General features: G+C 41.1%; 2 protein-coding genes across 5 annotated transcripts in view; one reads left to right on the top strand and one right to left on the bottom strand.

Moving 5' to 3' along the window:
* smarcd3b (SWI/SNF related, matrix associated, actin dependent regulator of chromatin, subfamily d, member 3b) overlaps positions 1–9,892 on the top strand; it is a 34,860-nt gene extending 24,968 nt beyond the window's left edge. For all 4 annotated transcript variants that reach the window (XM_062441458.1, XM_062441457.1, XM_062441460.1 and 1 more), the window contains exons 7-13: positions 2,773–2,874; positions 3,209–3,370; positions 3,647–3,744; positions 4,556–4,691; positions 6,093–6,215; positions 6,572–6,673; positions 6,779–9,892. In XM_062441458.1, coding sequence (XP_062297442.1) covers positions 2,773–2,874; positions 3,209–3,370; positions 3,647–3,744; positions 4,556–4,691; positions 6,093–6,215; positions 6,572–6,673; positions 6,779–6,832 — 777 coding nt within the window. In that variant the 3' untranslated portion in view covers positions 6,833–9,892. The remainder of the gene's footprint in view (positions 1–2,772; positions 2,875–3,208; positions 3,371–3,646; positions 3,745–4,555; positions 4,692–6,092; positions 6,216–6,571; positions 6,674–6,778) is intronic.
* A 2,733-nt stretch (positions 9,893–12,625) lies between these two features.
* Positions 12,626–17,022, bottom strand: chpf2 (chondroitin polymerizing factor 2). Its single transcript, XM_062441603.1, has 4 exons — positions 16,612–17,022; positions 15,402–15,966; positions 15,116–15,298; positions 12,626–14,451 (listed from the first exon to the last, which is right to left on the bottom strand). Exons 1-4 carry the CDS (start codon positions 16,881–16,883, stop codon positions 13,183–13,185), a joined length of 2,289 nt encoding a protein of 762 aa, XP_062297587.1. The 5' UTR covers positions 16,884–17,022; the 3' UTR covers positions 12,626–13,182.
* Between the last annotated feature and the right edge of the window lie 1,567 nt (positions 17,023–18,589).

Raw genomic sequence — 18,589 nt, 5'->3', positions numbered from 1 at the left:
TATGATGAAACTTGTACATTTGCATATTTAATTTCATTTCCATTTTTGTATATTCAGGGTCACATTAGGAAAAGTCCACCTAGAAGAAATGTGTATACAGTGTTTTTACAGCTCTCCAATGTTAAAACAAACAGCATGTAAGGGTTAAAAATGACCCAACCCACCTTCAAAACACTTCTAACCTGATCTTACAGAATAATTTCCGATATTTTAGCACTTTTCATGATGATACGTGTTTGGTTATGAATAAAAAACACCTTCAGATGTCATCGATGGTGCAATCGTGGTATGCTCTGGCTGCAACTAACAAACATGCAACCATTGCTAGATACTGGTATCGATTCAGTAACACATTTTTGCTCCATCAATGTAGATTTGCAATTCAAGTGACTCTGACCGTGAAGGTAAAATATTACTGTTCACAACTTTAAAGAAAACCCAACCCTACATACGTTCTTTGACTATCAAATACTCAACCTTGCAAAGTTTGGAGGCGCCTCTAAAAATGTTGTGGCTTGCTTCTGTGTGGAGAACGGCTATTGTAGTCACAGAAGCATATAAACAGTTTTCTGAATGAGAGGTCAATCCAATAACTCCTCTCTCAGACTGGCTCATGATTTTAAACCCCGACGCTCGGTCACACTGAGCTCTGCACGAAACGAATGAGGCGTCGAAAAGGTCTAATCAAGCATGTCTAAGTGGCAACTCTTGTGTGGGCGGACTAGTAGGTGTGTAGGTGTTTTAATGCCACTGATGCATTGTTAACATAATTATCTTCACCTGTGATTTCCCTGCTTCTTACAAGTCAAAATGTTTGCTGTGAAAATGTCACAACAATAGACCTTTATTTTCCACAGGAGACATTTTGACTTTGTCATAAGTAGGACAATCACAAGTGGAGCTAATTCTATTTAAACATGGCTCTGTTGCTGTTTCAAGTTGTCCCAGTAAGCCATGACAGTGCTCATGTTCTCATTACATGCTGATGTGGCTCAAATCTGATTCTTTTCGGCCTCCGGGTGACTCAGATCAGATTTTTCCACATCAGATCTGCATGGGCGCTAGATCTGATTCATACCCAATTTGTGGCCGAGCGACTGCTGTCACTACGGTCATTTTGCTTGTCATCATCATTCAGCTTTGCCACCTCACAGCCCTGGTAAGAATAAACATGGAAAGAGAGCAAGAACAGTGACTAAATTTGTTGGACATTTATGGAAGAAGTCTCTATTCAAGCCAAATTCAGCCTTTTTTTCCTGCATGTTTTTGACTTCGCTGACGCACAAATGAAAGTATTGTTGTTAAATCTGCTCATGTGTGGCAATTTAGGACCTCAGCAGTGTTCAATGTGTGTATATCATCAACACAAACACATTAGATCTGACTAAAAAAACTCAGAATTGAGCATTAAGGTCTGTAATGTGACCCTGAAACCGAAACATCTAAATGGTATGCAGCCATTATTCATTTTATTATTTACACACCGTGCTTTTACTACTGTGACATATCAAAAGGTCTTTTATGAAAAAGGCTTCTATAGTGATTGTTTCATCATACAAATCCGGTGAGTCAGAGCAAAACAATGTGTCAGAACTGCAGCGCCGCTACATCTCTGTTCATTTTTTTTATCTTTTAGCAGACGATTTGGACCAGCGTTCACATTTTTTAACAGCTTTCCTGTCGGTCACTTTGTAGGTCGTTGCTTTCATTTGGGATCGCATCTATTAGTAATAAAGAGCTTTTGTACGCCGCACAAATCAGATTGTTCAGTTTCGTAAGTCAGAGTCAGTGAAGGCCTCGTCGAGCACAGGAAGGACGCCGACGGAAAATGTTTTATTTTATGGCGCTTGGTTAAGTCACCCCCGATAAATACAAAATGAAACGGACTCAGAGAGGACTGCCCTCAACCCTTTTTTTTTTAAATAAAATGATTCATTATAACAACAAAAGGAGGTTTTTTTCAACATGACATGGTTATTTTAACGTGTGGGTGTGAAGGTGCTCGAGAAAACAAGTGCTTACTTATTAAAATGAACCATTAGCTGCCCTTTGCTTTTTATCCTCCACAAAATATATTGACTTTAAAAAAGAAAAAAAAAAAGCACTTTAGGAGTTTCAGAGTGAAAATCATGACATCTCAAGGTTCCTCCTTTTAAGAGGGTATTTTAGCGGGGCACCCAGGTGCTTCGCTTTGAATGATTTTCCATCAAAATAATTTTTTCCTCTACCTTGAGGTACAATCAGTACTTAATCTGTTCTGAGTCATCCATTAGTTGAAGGAAAAAATGACTCTGTACATGCGTGCCAAGTTACCACAATCCACCGCGCTGAAGATGGCATTTAAAGTGCTTTTCATTTTCTGAGCAGTTAAGATAAAAAAGGAGATGTAAATAACATTTTCAAGCAGCCGGGGAGCTTTCGATATATACACATATGTAAACACAGAATCGTACGCCAGGCCTTTTATTTGGGCTGGCTGATATTTAGTTTTTCTGTTGTTTCGTTCCAAGTCTCTGCTCTGATTGTGTGATCCTTAAATGTGATAACATTCAGCTGCCCGGGCCACATGGTCAGCCTTTCCCTATCTTGGTTTCCGAGCATGACCGTGTGTGAGGCTAGTTTGCAGATATTTAACCTCTCACTAAAGCAGCTGCAGACAGTCTGGAGTTCCTTTTAAAAGCAGGAATAAACTGGTGTGAAATGCATGTTATGTATGTCAGTAAAGCAGCTGAGTTTGGCGGAGGTAACTCTATCTGCTTGTTGGTGTTTCAGTGGCACCGCACCGCCACCACCCAGGAGACGGACGGCTTCCAGGTGAAGAGGCCGGGAGACGTGAGCGTGCGCTGTACTCTGCTGCTGATGCTGGACTACCAGGTGAGGACGCCACGCCATGTGGTGTCTCGTAATCACAACAGCCAGAAATAGACTTCCCTCTTCGGTTACAACAACCCCCTCTCCCCTCCCACCCCTCGTGCCATGAAATCAGCCCTTGTAGTGACATCTTGCAGGCCTCACGTCACTGATAACCACTCGTCTTACAGCACCATTACAGTGCATTTAAGGCTCCATTTCGAAAACCTGATATCCGTTTCCAAAGCCGGGGAAATGCGATAAGGATGTCAGATGTGATGGGGCTGATGTAAAGGCTCTGAGGTGGGCGGTTGTATAAAAAGAAAATTGTTGTAATGCGATTATATCTCCTCCACAGCCTCCCCAGTTTAAGCTGGACCCTCGCCTGGCGCGCCTGCTTGGCATTCACACTCAGACTCGCTCCTGCATCATTCAGGCCCTCTGGCAGTACGTCAAGACCAACAAGCTGCAGGACTCCCATGACAAGGAGTACATCAACTGTGACAAGTACTTCCAACAGGTGCGGGAGCTTTTTATGAGCTGTAGAGATATCGTCCTCTATGCTGTAATGACCGCTGCAAATTCCACTTGACAAGAGCTCATATACAGAGTGTCACTGAATCAACCGGTGGCTTTTAAACCTTAAATAAAGGAAGCTAATTTGTTCTCCCACTCTACATTTTTTGAATTATATATTTTAAGCACTTAAAAAAAACTCTGTCTGGATGTTAAAAAGCTTTAGACATCATTTTTAACCTGAATTTTAAAGCCTGTTTTCTCACCCCACCCTCTGCAGATTTTCGACTGCCCTCGGCTGAAGTTTTCTGAGATCCCTCAGCGTCTCACCAACCTCCTCTTGCCCCCCGACCCCATCGTCATCAACCACGTTATAAGGTAGATTCCTGAGCACATTTTGCACAAGTTTGATGTGTTTTTAGAAGAGCATATTTTACCGTACGTCCCTGCACTTGGAGAAAACAGTCAAAAAGTGATAAAAGTTTATATTTTTTAACTTTATTTCCTCAATCTCATCTCAAGAGTATCATTTATTCTTTCTTTAGACTTCTTCATTAATACTAGAAATAGAAATTAAAACAAATAGAGCTCAGTCGACCTAGTGAGTCACTTTATCGAGCGAAGCAGCTGGATTCATAATATCAAGAGATCACATCAGAATCCATCTTATCGGGCTTCAAGTTATGACCCAAGAGTGATTCAGACCAATCAGCGTCCCTATGAGGAACTCCTGGCAGCTACAGGCGTGGTTAAGGTGTGACGACGGCAAAAAAAATGAGTCGCTGATAGACAGATGGTTCATCCAATCACCTATCCGCCCTTTTCCAGTCAGTTTCCAAGGACATTTTCCTCCTCAGATGCTTCAGTGTAACAAACCATCTGGCACATCAGGTTAGCAGAGAAGTGAAACTAAAATATACTATTTTGTGAGTTTGTGTCTCAAACTAATCAGCATTCAAGACTGTTATTATTCACTGTATACTAAAAAGAAAGAAAGAAAGAAAGAAAGAGAGAGAGCAGATTTAATGAGGAATCATTGGATTGGATTCAGTAATCTTGCAGCCAAGCAGGAGATTAAAAGATCTCCTTCCAGGTTCCTTATAATGATTTCCTTAAGCTTGTCTTACTTTGCACTTTTTGAATAACTTGTTTTTTCTAAGTTATGATGCATTAATCTCATCGTTTTCAGCGTGGACCCCAACGACCAGAAGAAGACGGCCTGCTACGACATCGACGTGGAGGTTGAAGACCCCTTGAAGGGCCAGATGAGCAGCTTCCTCCTCTCCACCGCCAACCAACAGGAAATCGCCACACTCGACAACAAGGTGAGAGCGCTATTTAACTCTGCTTTAACTTTGATGCTGTTTTTTTTTTTTTCACACCGAGGTGATAAGTCAGCCGCTGCTGCTGCGCGGGAACAGCGACTTTTATTACATTTATTTCTAAGAGAGCCTTTTTATACCGCGGTAGTTTGTTTACACCCAGCTATTTCAAACGTGGGAGCTATTAATGTTTGACCAAGATTTGTGTGTAAAGGACACGTTTTAGCTTTGCAAGCAGGGTTGCAGAGCAGGAAGAGAGGGCGAGACAAATAATAAGCAATTCAATTTTATTCATATTGCGCCAAATCTCAAGTTACTTTTCACATAGAGGAAGTCTAAACTGAACTATTTAAACACAGAATTACATTATTTTTATACTGATTGACACAACGTCAACATGGACATGCATCAACACTTTTACACCATATTTTTCAGGCTTTTCTATCTCGTAAATCCAAATTTATGAATATATGTTTTAAATAAAATGGCAAAAAAACAAAAATAAATAAGAATTCTTACTTGTTTTTCATGTTTGTTTGTTGTTGGGTTTTTTTGGGACCAATTTTTCATTTAATTTTCTAAGTCAAGGCTACACATGCAACACAAGGCAACCAGACAGTACACTTACAACAAGCATGAATAATATAGTCAGTAAAAAAATTTTTTACATATGATTATGTACATGATTGTTTTCATGTTTATTTTAACCTGTGCTGTTGAATTTAACTTGCTGTACTTGTTTGCACTTGTTTTATTGCTTCAAATGTAAAGCACTTTGAGCTGCATTTAATATATGAAAGGGGTGATATATAAGTAAAGTTATTAAATTGCCAAAAAAGCAATGAGTCAGTTTAAGTTTTATATTTGAATGATGGCTTAAATATCTGCATGATTCAGCACCTTTTTTGTCAAAATATTGTGCAATTTTAGCTCCTCAGTCACACAGAGGATATCCTGATAATTGACACCTCACTGAAAACTGCACATTGCACAATCGCCTTTAAAGTTGCACAATCTCGTTATGAGGTAGCACATAAAAACACGTTTGTAGTCACAGCTTCGAGAGACTGTCTCCTTCTCCGTCAGGTCACCTATTCCACCTTTTTTTCTTTTCTTCCATCCCTCCTCCAACTGTTTACATCTGCACAGACAGCTTTTTCCTGGGGATGTGTGCATATGCTGTTCGCTAATGAGCAGGGGGGTTTCTGGGGTTATTTTTGTTCTGAGACTTGCTGCAGAATCAGCTCTTCTCGATGTTGACTAATTTGGAAATCTATACAGTGATGCACGTCAAATTCAAAGGCAGCTATAGGGGGTTGTTTTTTTGGATGGTATATGCTTTTATTCTCCTTCTCCTCCTTCTTGATGCTCACAGTATGTTTCTTTTTCCCTGTTTCCTCCCAGATCCACGAGACCATTGAATCCATCAACCAGCTGAAGATCCAGAGGGACTTCATGCTTAGTTTCTCCAGAGATCCCAAGGGCTACATCCAGGACTGGCTCAAATCCCAGAGCCGAGACCTTAAGGTTCAATATTATTTATACATCTGCACACACACACTCTCATGTCTGCCCTCACATACTTAAAAGTCCAATTGAAACAACACGTTACTGCCTTTTTTTGACATGTTATAGATGTTGAGATGGAAAATGCAGAAACTAAAAACCCTAAATGAAAGCCTCTAGCAGCCCCTAGAGGCTACAAGATATAATTATATGAATAACAATGTTTGTTTAATTAAAAAACATGTCAGGCATCTCCAGAATAAAACTTAATCTCTGTTGCATCCATGTGTATTAGCGTATTTATCCAATTTAAAAATATTAATTATGGTTATTAGTAAGTCGTATAATCAATGACTGCTCCTTCTCATTGGCTGCAGTTAATGACAGACGTGGTGGGGAACCCTGAGGAGGAGAGGAGGGCAGAGTTTTACCACGAGCCCTGGTCCCAGGAGGCAGTGAGCCGCTATTTCTACTGCAAGGTGAGGAAACGTCTCCTCATCCAGATGCTCTGCCTCTAAAACACTCCGATTTTTGATGCATTTTCTCCTCTCTTTTTTTTTTCTCTTTCTCCTTTATCCCGACAGATTCAGCAGAGGAGACAGGAGCTGGAACAGGCCTTAGCTGTCCGCAACACCTAAGAAAAGGCCTCTCTTCAGTCTCTCTGCAAATGATTTCAGAGCCCTGTGTGTGTGTGTGTGTGTGTGTGTGTGTGTGTGTGTTTGAATGTATGTGTGTGTCGTTACAGTTGAGTGAAATCCTCATACCTCTTTAAAAAAAAAAAAATGTAACTAAAGAAAAGCAGCCTTGAGAGAAAGACAGAGAAAGAGATGAGATGACAATGCAATTTCTGATGTTTCTTCCCCTCCTCCTCCTCCCCAATGTCACAATGGAGGTTGGAGACTTAAGAGAAAAAAAACCTAATAATAATAAAAAAAGAATAAAAAAATAAAGAGGAAGGAGGTTTTCACATGACGGTAAGCGACGTGCAAATAAAACAAGAACCTGCGTGTTTGTCCCCGTGTTGTTTTGTGTGCCGGACAACGAAGGACGTCCCATCGTCGCCGACCGCATGTATTCAACCCACGAGACCCCTCCTCAGACTCACTGCCTGATAAACCAAACTCCCCCCCCCCCCCCCCCCCCCCATCTCTACTTTCTACTCTGTAAATACGTCACTTAGCAAAGCAAGACAAAAAACTCTCCTAACCGACCGGCTGCTCTCACATTTTTACGAACACTCATCTCATAAGAGGGAGATTATTAGCTACTGTGTGTCCGACTGAAAGTGTACGTGATGTTTTTTTTTTAAAACACACAAAAAAAACAACACATTTAGTGCTCTGGATGAGTTCAAGTCTTCAAATTATATGTTTTTTTTGTGATTACTTGTTTGGGAATGTGTGTGTGTGTGTGTTTTTTTATTTTTATTTGTTCTCATTAAGGAGAGTGTTTGGTTGTTGTTTTTTTAGGAGATTGTTCAAATTGATTAATTACACCAGCAAAGTCGAGATTAGTGTTACACATTTTGGGTTGCAGGGAATCGTGCTATCTATATACACCAGTCTGTCTGATTTGTTTCATCAGTATTAGGTTGAATTAAGTGAAGTATTACCACAAAGACATGAACAGCATGAATAGTGTTTTTAAATAATGAAGGAGGAGGATGAGACGGAAGTATTGATCATCGTAATAATAATAGCTTTTTTTTTTTTCTTCCCTTAATCATTAGCAAAGTGATGAATATGCCTATATATACACGTTGGGGACTTGACTTGACTCTGACTGGTTCGTTTTGTCTCGAGTCGCTCACTGCCTCTTCTTCTTCCTTTTTGTAGTTTTTTTGTGCCGGTTTATGTTCATGAAGGTGTTACCAAAGGTTTGCAATGAAGAAGAAGAAGAAAACATGATCACTGAAATAGAAATGGGCAAAAATCCTGACCTGGGTTTAAAAAAAAACGACACCAAAATCAGAAAAAATTGGGTATTTTTTAAAAGATAATTTTTACACCCATTTTTTCTCCCCCCCCTTTGTAGCCACGACCCCTTAAAACGGTTATTTGCAATGAATATTTAAAGTCCAGGTCTGGAGATTTGTGTCCCATTTCTACACTTTTTATGTTACATGAAGAAGAAAAAAGAAATTGTTTTCTTTTTTTTTTCTTTTCTAGAGATGTGAATGTAAATATGTTTTGTTCCCTTTTTAAGAGGGTCAACTGTACAGTATACAACAAGACTATCTGTGTGTGTGTTTGTTTTTTGGGGGGGTTTGGGGAGGGGAAGTAGGGGTGGAGGGTGAGGGAGGGATGGGGGGGGGGGTGAGTTAAATGGTGCAGTAAGGGGAGCTCCATGAGTTTTGAATTAGTAGGGCAGGAATGTTAGTGTTCCTCTGTGTACTATCTCGGGTTGGGGTGGTTTATTTTAGGTCCATCCCGTATCTATCGTGGGAGCTAGAAGCTGCAACAAAGAAAGAAAGACCCCCTCCCTCTTTTCCCTCCTTCCCTCACTTCCCTCTCTCTCTTTCCTCTTTCAATCTACATGAAATCTCAGTAGCTGTAACACATAATATAATCTGCACCAATCTCTTTTTACACTTTTTTTTTTTCTAAAAAGAAAGAAAAATGACACTTGACTTGTATGTATATGTTGTAATGTCAGGATGGAGGATGTTTTTCTTTCTCAGCAGTCAGTTTCTAGCTGGAACCTCGTCGGGTTTCTTTGCACTGTGCTGTAACTCTTTGGGGGGGGGGGGACGACACTCTCTCTCTCTCTTTTTTTTTCGTCACAAAACGAGGCCCCTCTCTCTCTTTTTTTATTATTACTATTATCCCAGCATAACACAAAAGTGATCGGACTATTTCACGATGACCTATGCATGCTCCATGGACATTAATTACTACATCTGATCAGACGGTTATGTGTAAATATATAAAGCTGGCATAGCAAACCTCCTGTGTGTGTGTGTGCGTGTGACAAACGCAGAACTCGTCACATTTGTTGAAATGCCTTCTGGAACTTTTTTGCCAAAAATGATGATCTGCCCTACCAGCAACTTAACTGTAGGTGTGATTTTTCTGAACTGTGTTTTTTTTTGTTTTTTGTTTTGTTACTAGAACAGGACAATAATTTATATTAACTGCACTCATTAGAGGAGAAAACAGTAGTCATTGGTAGTATGTTTTAGTCCTGTGTCTGACCCGGAGTGATTTTTTTTCTTTTCTTTGTATGGCCAGGGCATTCACAGTGTTGTCATACAGTAATCGGTTCACTAGCACCCCCTTGTGGAGGAAACTAGACACTGCAACTCCTGGGTGATTAGCACAGTATCAGAAACTATCTGACTGAAATGTTTAACTGCTGTGTCTCCTGTTTTTAAACTTTAAAAAAAAAAAAAAAAAAGAAAGAAAACCAAACCCTGGCATACTGTTCATCCCGCTCCCTGCATGTGTTTCTGAAGAGCGGGATCTGCTCTTTTTTTCTTTCCGTTTACACTGTTGTCAGAGGGTCACCGACAGGAAGATAATAGTATACATGACACTGTACATCTGTAAAGAGCAGACTCGTTTGGTGATTATGTTCGACAATAAATCAAAAAAACATTTTAAAAAAAAGAGACAAAAAAAAAAAGGGAAAACAGCTGTGACATTGTGAGACAGCCTGGATGTAAATAAAGAAGCGCTTGCCAAAGTTTGTAAATGCCATGATATCTGATGTGTCTTTCTTTCACCTTTATGACCACATGTCTCCTCCATAAGTGCAAGATGTGATTAAGTTTTGTTTTTTTTGTGCTTTGCTGCAACAATTTACATATTAGTAGTATTAAAGAGACTCGGTAGTATTAAACTGAGCTTCTTAAAGCTGCATCTTAAAGCTCATTTACAGGGAAATGCTACTAATTTGCATCAAAAATCCTACCTGAACTAAAGGATTTTATTTTGTACATTATGTAAATATATATACTTCAGTGTCAGAGATGTAAAAATCTAACATTGCCTCAGTTAAAGCATGCAATGGTGACTTTCTGCACTAAAATGAGGTTTTATATTTAATTTAGCAGTGCTAGATTGTGGATGGAGAAGTGATGACTCAGCATTGTGTAGAAATATTATCTTGGGATCAATTACAAAAAACCACAGTCATCTAGAGGAAAGTTAAAGTGTCTCCTGTCTCTACTTTACTTTCTTTTTTTTGCACAGTTTACTACACTGAGAGAGAAAAAACCAAGGGAGCAAAATGACTTAAATGAATAAAACATGTATGTTCAGCTGAAGAAACTCATTTATATTCAATGAGCAATTTTCCAAGGTGCAAAGTTTTCCTTTCCGTATGCCGAGTTGCGCCTTCGGCCCCCAGAGTTGAGTGACTCTATTTATCCCATGTTGTTGTTGCACAAATTAGTGTGTCAAAGGGTTAGAACAGCTTCTCTTTGTCTTTCACTTGTGTGTATTAAGCTTATAATGAATTACTGATGGATAAAGAGAGGTAACAGAAGGGACTTTCCCTGCTTCTTTATCCATTCTCAGCAGCTCTTGTTTAAATTGTTTCATCCTTTCAGCCTCACTGGAGATTAACCTTAACCGTAAAACACTTATACAATACCTGCATTTTACTTTTAAGGTCTTCATAAACATGCAGATGCATTTTTTTGTATTCTAAAAATGTTTGCTAAGACATTTCTTATGCTGAGTATCTAGGGGATAAATGCAAAATTCAACCTTGAATAGTGTTTTGTATTTTTTGCCACCAGCTAACACACTTGAGTGGGCACGAAGCATCAATTTTACAACTCCAAGCGTGTTTAAAAGCTGCTCGGTTGTAGTTATTAATAGAATTTTTTTTGTTTAATAGCAAAAATGATAAAAGTCTGACCTTCATTTCGTTAAGTAATGTTGCAGGACAAAGGTCTCTCTCTGGTTGGTGGCCTGCACAGTAACCATTTGACTACCAAGGTAATCTTTTCCAAACATCACATGTTGACATTTTTAAAGACCCTGCTCACCCACACAGGTGTTTCCACTCATTCCAGCCAATTAAACGTCTGCTCAGGTTGAGAGCGAGCAGAGCTACAGCATGCTGGGAAAATAACATGACATCAATGGACCCCACCCTAACTAAGAAGAATAATAAAGGTGCAATTTGTCCCTTGAAAAACAGGTCAGACTTGGAACTAACTGAAGATGTCTCCCACACAGGGTTGAGAAGACGTCTAATCAGCCAAAGTAATTAAACCCCCTCTGTGGGTTTACTATGGGTGTGCACTTCCTGTGAAAAATGGAAAAAAACAGAGTCCATGTTCAAGATGTCGCTCAGTGGTGAACTAAAAAATGTTCATGGGAGCATTATCTGGTCTATTTTTATGTTTTTCACGTGTTCTTCAGTCCAGCACCTAGTATTTATCTCTCAGATGTACGTGCTTTTTGTAAATGTCGTTCACCGCCTGTAAACCATAGCAGTCGCTCCACTTTATTAATGAAACCAACTGAATCTCTCCACAACTACTTTTTAACTCTGGGATCTAAAAATTGCGATATCTAATTACGCAAATAATTGTGCAAACCCCTTGCCACATTAGCCTCCATAAAAATAAAAAAAAGAACACTTTTATGCTCTGTGGAGGCAAAATGTTGAGTTTGCACTCAAGCTCAAATTTCCTGTATGAGCAAGGCGTTTGTCAGAGGTGGCAGACAGGCGTTTTATTGTTCGCCGTCCTCACCACAAGGGAAGCAGGTGGAGGCTTTTCCACAGCGTAACGCAGCCGCCGCCATAAAGCACAGAAACTCAGAAAGGGCTTCTTTCACTCCGCTCTTCCGCTATTCTACTGAGCCGACAACCCTCACATGGGAGAAGTTTTTGTGGGCGGGTGGTGGTGAAGGGGGAGGTCAGTGCAGTCCTCTCACGCCTTTACGGAGGAGGAGGAGTCTGCTGTGTGAAGTAACCCATTCAAGCCTGTTCAACCATCTCACTGTGAAGGTTAACCACTCACACCATGACGGACCTTGGCTATAGGTGGACGTGACCCTCCCTCTGGGCACTGAGTTCACTTCTCTCCCCAAAGACATATGTGTACAGAACACTTGCCAAAAAGCCCAGGGAGGCCCGGGCTGGGGTGGAGAATTACTGGCTCAATATGAGGAGATGAGGCGGGGCGGGCTGCTTTTGGAACAAACTGTTCACTACTTCACTGGCACTGCAGTAAAAAAGCTTTTAGGCAAACTGGTGAGACTATATGATGTATTACTCTGAATATGAGCGCATTTTTCTGCTTTTACTCTGCAGATATCTCCAGGAGTAGCTGTTCAAGCATGCAGCATACAGGATCCTTTAAAACAGTCGCCTTTTGCTTGGTGAGACTTGAAACAGGGTCTTTACACACTGTAATAAATACAATATGAATGAAAATGAATGAAACTGTGAGCAGAAATATCTAACTCTTTAATACTTCTTTTAAAAAAAAAGAAAAAAAGAAAAGGCAGCCAATGGCTTCAGCTTGTTTCCAGTATTATCCTTAACATCTTCACTAAGGCAGACTTATGGCTCAAGTTTTTTTTTTCTCAATGACTTAACAATAACAAAAAGTCAACAAAGACTTTAATACTTCAAGACAGAACGTCCTGCATTTCTTTAAAACTGGAGTATATAAATATTGTTGCTCTGCTCCTGAATCAAATACGTCGACAGCAGGAATACAAGTAACAGCTTCTCGGGTATCTGTCAGCATCTGTGGTCCACATTCAAGGAGGTGTGTGAAGGCGTCCTCAGTGACTCATTATTCATTGTCGTCTAGACATGACAGATTAAAAGTTACACACTCACAAGTCAAAAGTGTTCATACATACAGAGCAGACAGTCTCTCAGCTGGAGGAAACAACTATGAGCTTATGCATCAGCGCACAATTGCTCTACTGAAGCGTCTGTGATGCTTTTCTTTCGCTGAGCAAGTTCCGTTCAGTACGTGGATTTTAAAAAAGTGTTATTTAACAATCCACATCCTCTAGGTGCTGTTGGCCTGCTCTTGCTCAAACAGAGCCATGGCTAGATGGGAGCGTGACCCCAGACCCTCCAGGTTGCTGAGGACACAGCGGTGGTAGATGTCCTCGCTGAACCTCGGGTTGCACGACCGCCGCACGTATTTCTGGATCAGCGCGGGCTCTACGGCTCGGAACACGTGCAGGCCGGAGTAACGCACGAATATGTCGTACACGTCCATGCTCTCCAGCAGCTCCTCGTTGTCCAGGATGTCGGCCGCCATCTTGGTCCGTGCTGTCATGTAGTCTGCGTTGTAGAAGCAAGCCTCGTCAAAGACGTGGCGGTCGAAGTGGCCGTCTCGCAGGGACTCGGAGAAGGAGGAGGCGGCGGATGGTTGCTGCTCGCGGTAGACGACAGCCGGGTTGAACTCTTGGAAGTGGACGGGGAAGAAGACCTGCCAGTTGCTGATGGCATTCATTCTGCAGCGGTTCAGGAAATCTGCGTTGACCTCCGTCCACACGCTGGCCAGGAAGAACAGCGTGTCCACCGGGTGCTTCTTAGAGATGATGTCCATCAGCTTGACCTGTGAGGGAACCTCGGTCTTCACGCTGATCCACGGGATCTTCACGTCTCCGTAGCGCTTCTCCACCTCCCCGATCATCGCCTTGATGCCAGCGAACACATCGGTCTGGCTGACTCGCTGCGCATCGAAGGGATCGTAGATGAACAAGAACGTGAGTAAAACGTTGTCATGCGTGTCCAAAGTGTTCATCACATACATGTCCAAGAAGTTACCGACATAGTCTTGATCCTGGGCCGTGACAGGTAGGATGACCTGCACCCGTGTCGCCTCTGTCACATAAGGCATGGGGATAATTTCAACTGCACTTAGAGGTCGCAACAAGTTAACCCGTTTGGCAATGACTTGGCTGTGGCCTTTCTGAGTGTAGGCCTCCAGTGCAAGATCCAGCACATACTCCATACCGCGCGTGGGGTCGAAGCGGCGGTATCCGTTCAGTAGACGTCGCTTGCGGAAGCGTAGCTGCGGCTGGTAGCGCTCGTTCAGACGCTCTACCGCGATCTCCAGAACTGCATTTACATCGGCGCGGTCAGCCCCTCTCATCTCACACTTGGGCGAGCTGTCGACGCACGTATAAATATGCTCTTCAGTGAAGTACTCCCAGTTTATAACCTCAAAACGGGTCCTCGGTTTGAAGGGAGGATTGATTCCTACAGGCCAAGTGACTCCCGCCTTCCCTTCTGGTGTCAAGTCACTGAGGTTGCTGATCTGCATCTAATGAGTGCACACAATTACATATTATACAACCTCAATCTCACATTAACGAATCTGCCAAACATATTGTAAAAGTTAATTAAAGATCAATTCAGGATGATACACAGTGTAAACATTTGCCAAGTCAAAATTCCCCTCAGTATATCTTATCTTATCACTTGAAGCTTTATTACAAAGTAGTGTCCACAAAGCGGTTTTAAATAAGTGCAAACATCTGCTAAGTTTTGGGATGAGCCCAAACACATTCATATGTATAACTGTGCCAGCTGATTTATAATGGAAAACATAGCACAGGCTCAGTAGAGGAAAATAACTAAGAAGTTAGTGTACATAATATACAACAGCACATACCTAATCCTTCATGCCTAATCATAAGCAGCTACTTTATTTAGATAATAGAGCTTCTTAGTACAGATGAAATTCAAAAGAAAGCTTGCGCTGGAATGTAACACTCAGCAGAACACCCCGTCCCTCGTCTTGGCTTCCTGACATGTATAAATATTGTATCAGGCAGGAATTTCTGACCTGGCTCAAGAATGGGTGTGGTTGGAGATGAAAACAAACATTAGTTTGTATCAGTGTAGTCCCATCAGAGGAAAAAGAAAACATAAAAAACACACTTGTTAATCACACTTGAAAGAAAGCAGGATAAAATGTTACTAACCTGCAGCTGCTGGATTTGTAGATAAGTCCACTCCAGCTCAATCTGGCTGAAACGTTTATGTAGGCGGTACATGAGATTTGGTTCTGATACGGGATGGACGGTGAAGGCGTTTTTAAACTGTGCGCTATCTTCACGCTCTGGATCTGCGTTCTTTCCAAGCTCAAAGTAACGATACGTCATCTCCTGTGAGCCAAAGAGACATTAATTAATTACTAAAATAACTGTTGTGCTGATTGTTATTTACACTTTTGTTGGTATGCATGTTTTTTGGGGGTTTTTTTGTTACCTGGTGTACTTCCACACAGCTGAGACCTAGATAGTCAATGATACAGCGGCCCAGCCACTCATCAGGTCTCACGCTGAGGATGTCATTACGGCAAGTGTCGAGGTGGGGCTGCAGACGGGCCAGCAGACTGCGAGACAGCAGGTAGCCGTAACCCCCGTGGCAGTAGCGTGCCTTCTCCTCCCCACCTATGAACTCCTCCGCCCTTCCCATATACAAGTCCTGACCTGCGCTGAGGTGGCTGACGAGCTCCGAAAGACGATCGGCCTGCATGTAAGTGTCGTCCTGCGCCAAGAGGAACCAGTCGTAGTCCGAGCCGTAGTGCTGGTGGAGGTGACGAACCGTCTCGTACATCAGCCACACGGGGCGGTCGTCGCCGTGGGCAACCACAGTCATGCCATGGGGCACCTTGGGGCTGCGCAGGCCAGTGAAGAAGAAGGTGCGGTGGAAGTGGTGGGCGACCGTTCGGTTCACCGCCACGGCGAGCGTGTTGAGGGTTGCCCGAGAGGTTAGTACGCCCACCAGCAGTCGCTCCCTGATGCCCAGTTCAGTGTGAATATACCGTGTTCTGCAGAGGTGGAGAGAGACGGATAAATGGAAAAAATTAGAGCACAAGTTAGGTTTGGAGGCTATTAATAGGAAATCTTGACAGCACTGAAAAAATCTTGGATTTCAGCAAGTTTTTCCACACTTTTACAGATCATATGAAGCTTTTTTCCAGCTGATAATCACCCTCAGAAGCTGAATTAGTTTTAAGACAGACTCAAATTTTATGCTTTTGTGGATTCACAGGTCAAGTCTTCCACAAATGACCTACATGTGACCTGTACATGTATGTGCCACTCGATTTGACTTATGTAACCTATAATCTATAGGCCACATTAACTATATACCCCACTCACTGTATTTAGACCACTGTAGGAGAGATTTAAATGTAAGCCTATTAAATTGGTAAATCCTCTGGAATCAAACTGTCTCGAGTTTTAAAAAGAACATCCTGTAAGATATATAAACAAAATGTTATGTGGTGTTTCTTTGCCCTAACATTTGTTGAAAAAAAACAACATTAAATGGTTGCATATGTGTTTGCTCAAAAAGCCCTCTCTGTGCTACTGACACAAACTTCTCTCACAGATCTTCCTGGCGTCTATCTTGATCTTATCTTTGACTTCTTTCAGCGAAAAAAAAAACACTTCCACATTCACACACTCACCTGAGGACTTTCTTGTGTGGCTTGTTTGGATCCTTGTGATAGGGAACTATACGTGGCTGGAAGTCTTCCTCTGCACCCCCATCCCTCGAGTCTCTCTGAGCTTCCCCTCTGCCAGGGAAAAGCCCCCCATTGCCCAGCTCATCCCTGCAGGAGTCATCCGTGTCCCCTTGTGTCCAGGACACCATTAAAAGACTCAAGCTGCAGCCCAGGGACAGCCCGAGGATAAGGGGCAAAGCAGGCCTGAACACGGCCAAAAAAGAGGAGAGACGCATATCTAACTATTAAGAAGCTACACTTGATTAAGATACTGTGGGAGAGTTAACAGCTCATGTGGCTTTAAGAGCATTTGAAGCTGTGCCAACAACCTTTTAAATATTTTTTGTGAGATGCTACTGATCAATTAACAGTGGCAGAAAATTCCCTTTTTACATGTCACATAGCTACTGTCTCTTTTTTTCTTCTTTTTTCAGTCATATCCGGAGAGGTAGTCGCTTTTAAAAGTTTCTAATCAACCTTAAGAGCAAAAGCAAATCCTGAAAGTCACTTTATAATCAGAGTAATAGATTAAAACTCATTTCAAAATTTAAGATATTATTATTTTTGCATGGTAAGCAAAAAATTGTACATTAAACATGCAGCTAACATTGCTGACTACTTTCTCCATTCATGTGCACCATGTATTCTGCACATACCATTGATTTTTACAGCCACACATGAAGCGGATTCACACTTTAGCCACTGTTATACAAACGGTGTTATAATCTAACCTCACTGCTACAGCTACCTTCACATTAATTGGCTTAACACAAAATTTGGGCTAGCTTTTAAAAGCTAATAGCTACTTCTAAACTAAATGCACAAATGATTTATACAATAATAAGTTAATGTGCAGAAACGCGGAGTGTCACCGATTGATTGAAGAAAGGTTAATGTTAATCTAACCAAGATTGTACAGCTGTTTTTTTATCGTCTTATTTAACATTACAGTATCGTTTCTGAGTCGGAAGGAACAAACACCAAACACTAAGCTAGCAGGTTAGCATCGTGTCCCATTGCTCGTCGGTCCATCTCCTCTCATGTGAAGACATAAATCCACATTTTCTGCCAAAAATAAGTCGTCAAGCTTGGTTGTATGTGCGTCGTCCATTTCCTCAGTTTCTTGACTTCCTCAAAACACTGAGTGCCACACACACACAGAGAGGCAGGGGCTGAAGTAGCGTCGGTTCCTCCTCATCATCATCATCATCATCACCGCCGCCGCTTGACTGACTGAGCATCACCTCCAGGCTGAAGCAGCAGGACACCAGAGGGGAAGGGGGTGTTGCTTAAAAATAATGTCCATATGCAGCAATCATATCATAATTATGGAAGATTATTTCCGACAATGGGATGAAATATCATATGTAAGTTATTATAATGAGAGACTGTATTAAAATAATGGCTTAGTAACTCAAAATAATGAGAAACTGTCTCAAAATATTGGCTCAGTATCTCAAAATAATGACTTAGTATTTCAAAATAATAACTTATTATCTCAAAATAATGACTTAGTATCTCAAAATAATGATTTAGTATCTCAAAATGATGACTTAGTATCTGAAAATATCAACTTAGTATCTCAGAATAATGACTTAATAACTCAAAATAATGACTTAGTAACTCAAAATAATGACTTAGTAACTCTAAATAATGATTTTGTATCTCAAAATGATGACTTATTAACTCAAAATGATGACTTATTAACTCAAAATGATGACTTATTAACTCAAAATGATGACTTATTAACTCAAAATGATGACTTAGTAACTCAAAATGATGACTTAGTATCTCAAAATAATGACTTAGTATCTCAAAATAATGACTTAGTAACTCAAAATGATGACTTAGTAACTCAAAATAATGACTTAGTATCTGAAAATATAAACTTAGTATCTCAAAATAATGGCTTAGTATCTGAAAATATAAACTTAGTATCTCA

Source organism: Scomber scombrus, chromosome 20 (assembly GCF_963691925.1).
Source record: "Scomber scombrus chromosome 20, fScoSco1.1, whole genome shotgun sequence".
Taxonomy (NCBI): Eukaryota; Metazoa; Chordata; class Actinopteri; order Scombriformes; family Scombridae; genus Scomber; species Scomber scombrus.
The sequence above is the reverse complement of the archived record's forward strand: the minus strand, read 5'-3'. Positions and strand labels throughout refer to the sequence as shown.

Excerpts from the sequence above, each read along its gene's own strand:
- chpf2 (XM_062441603.1), bottom strand. The coding sequence starts at position 16,883 with ATGCGTCTCTCCTCTTTTTTGGCCGTGTTCAGGCCTGCTTTGCCCCTT. Across the intron at positions 15,967-16,611 it reads CCACACAAGAAAGTCCTCAG|AACACGGTATATTCACACTG; the intron begins GTGAGTGTGTGA and ends CCACCTCTGCAG. Across the intron at positions 14,452-15,115 it reads TACAAATCCAGCAGCTGCAG|ATGCAGATCAGCAACCTCAG; the intron begins GTTAGTAACATT and ends TGCACTCATTAG.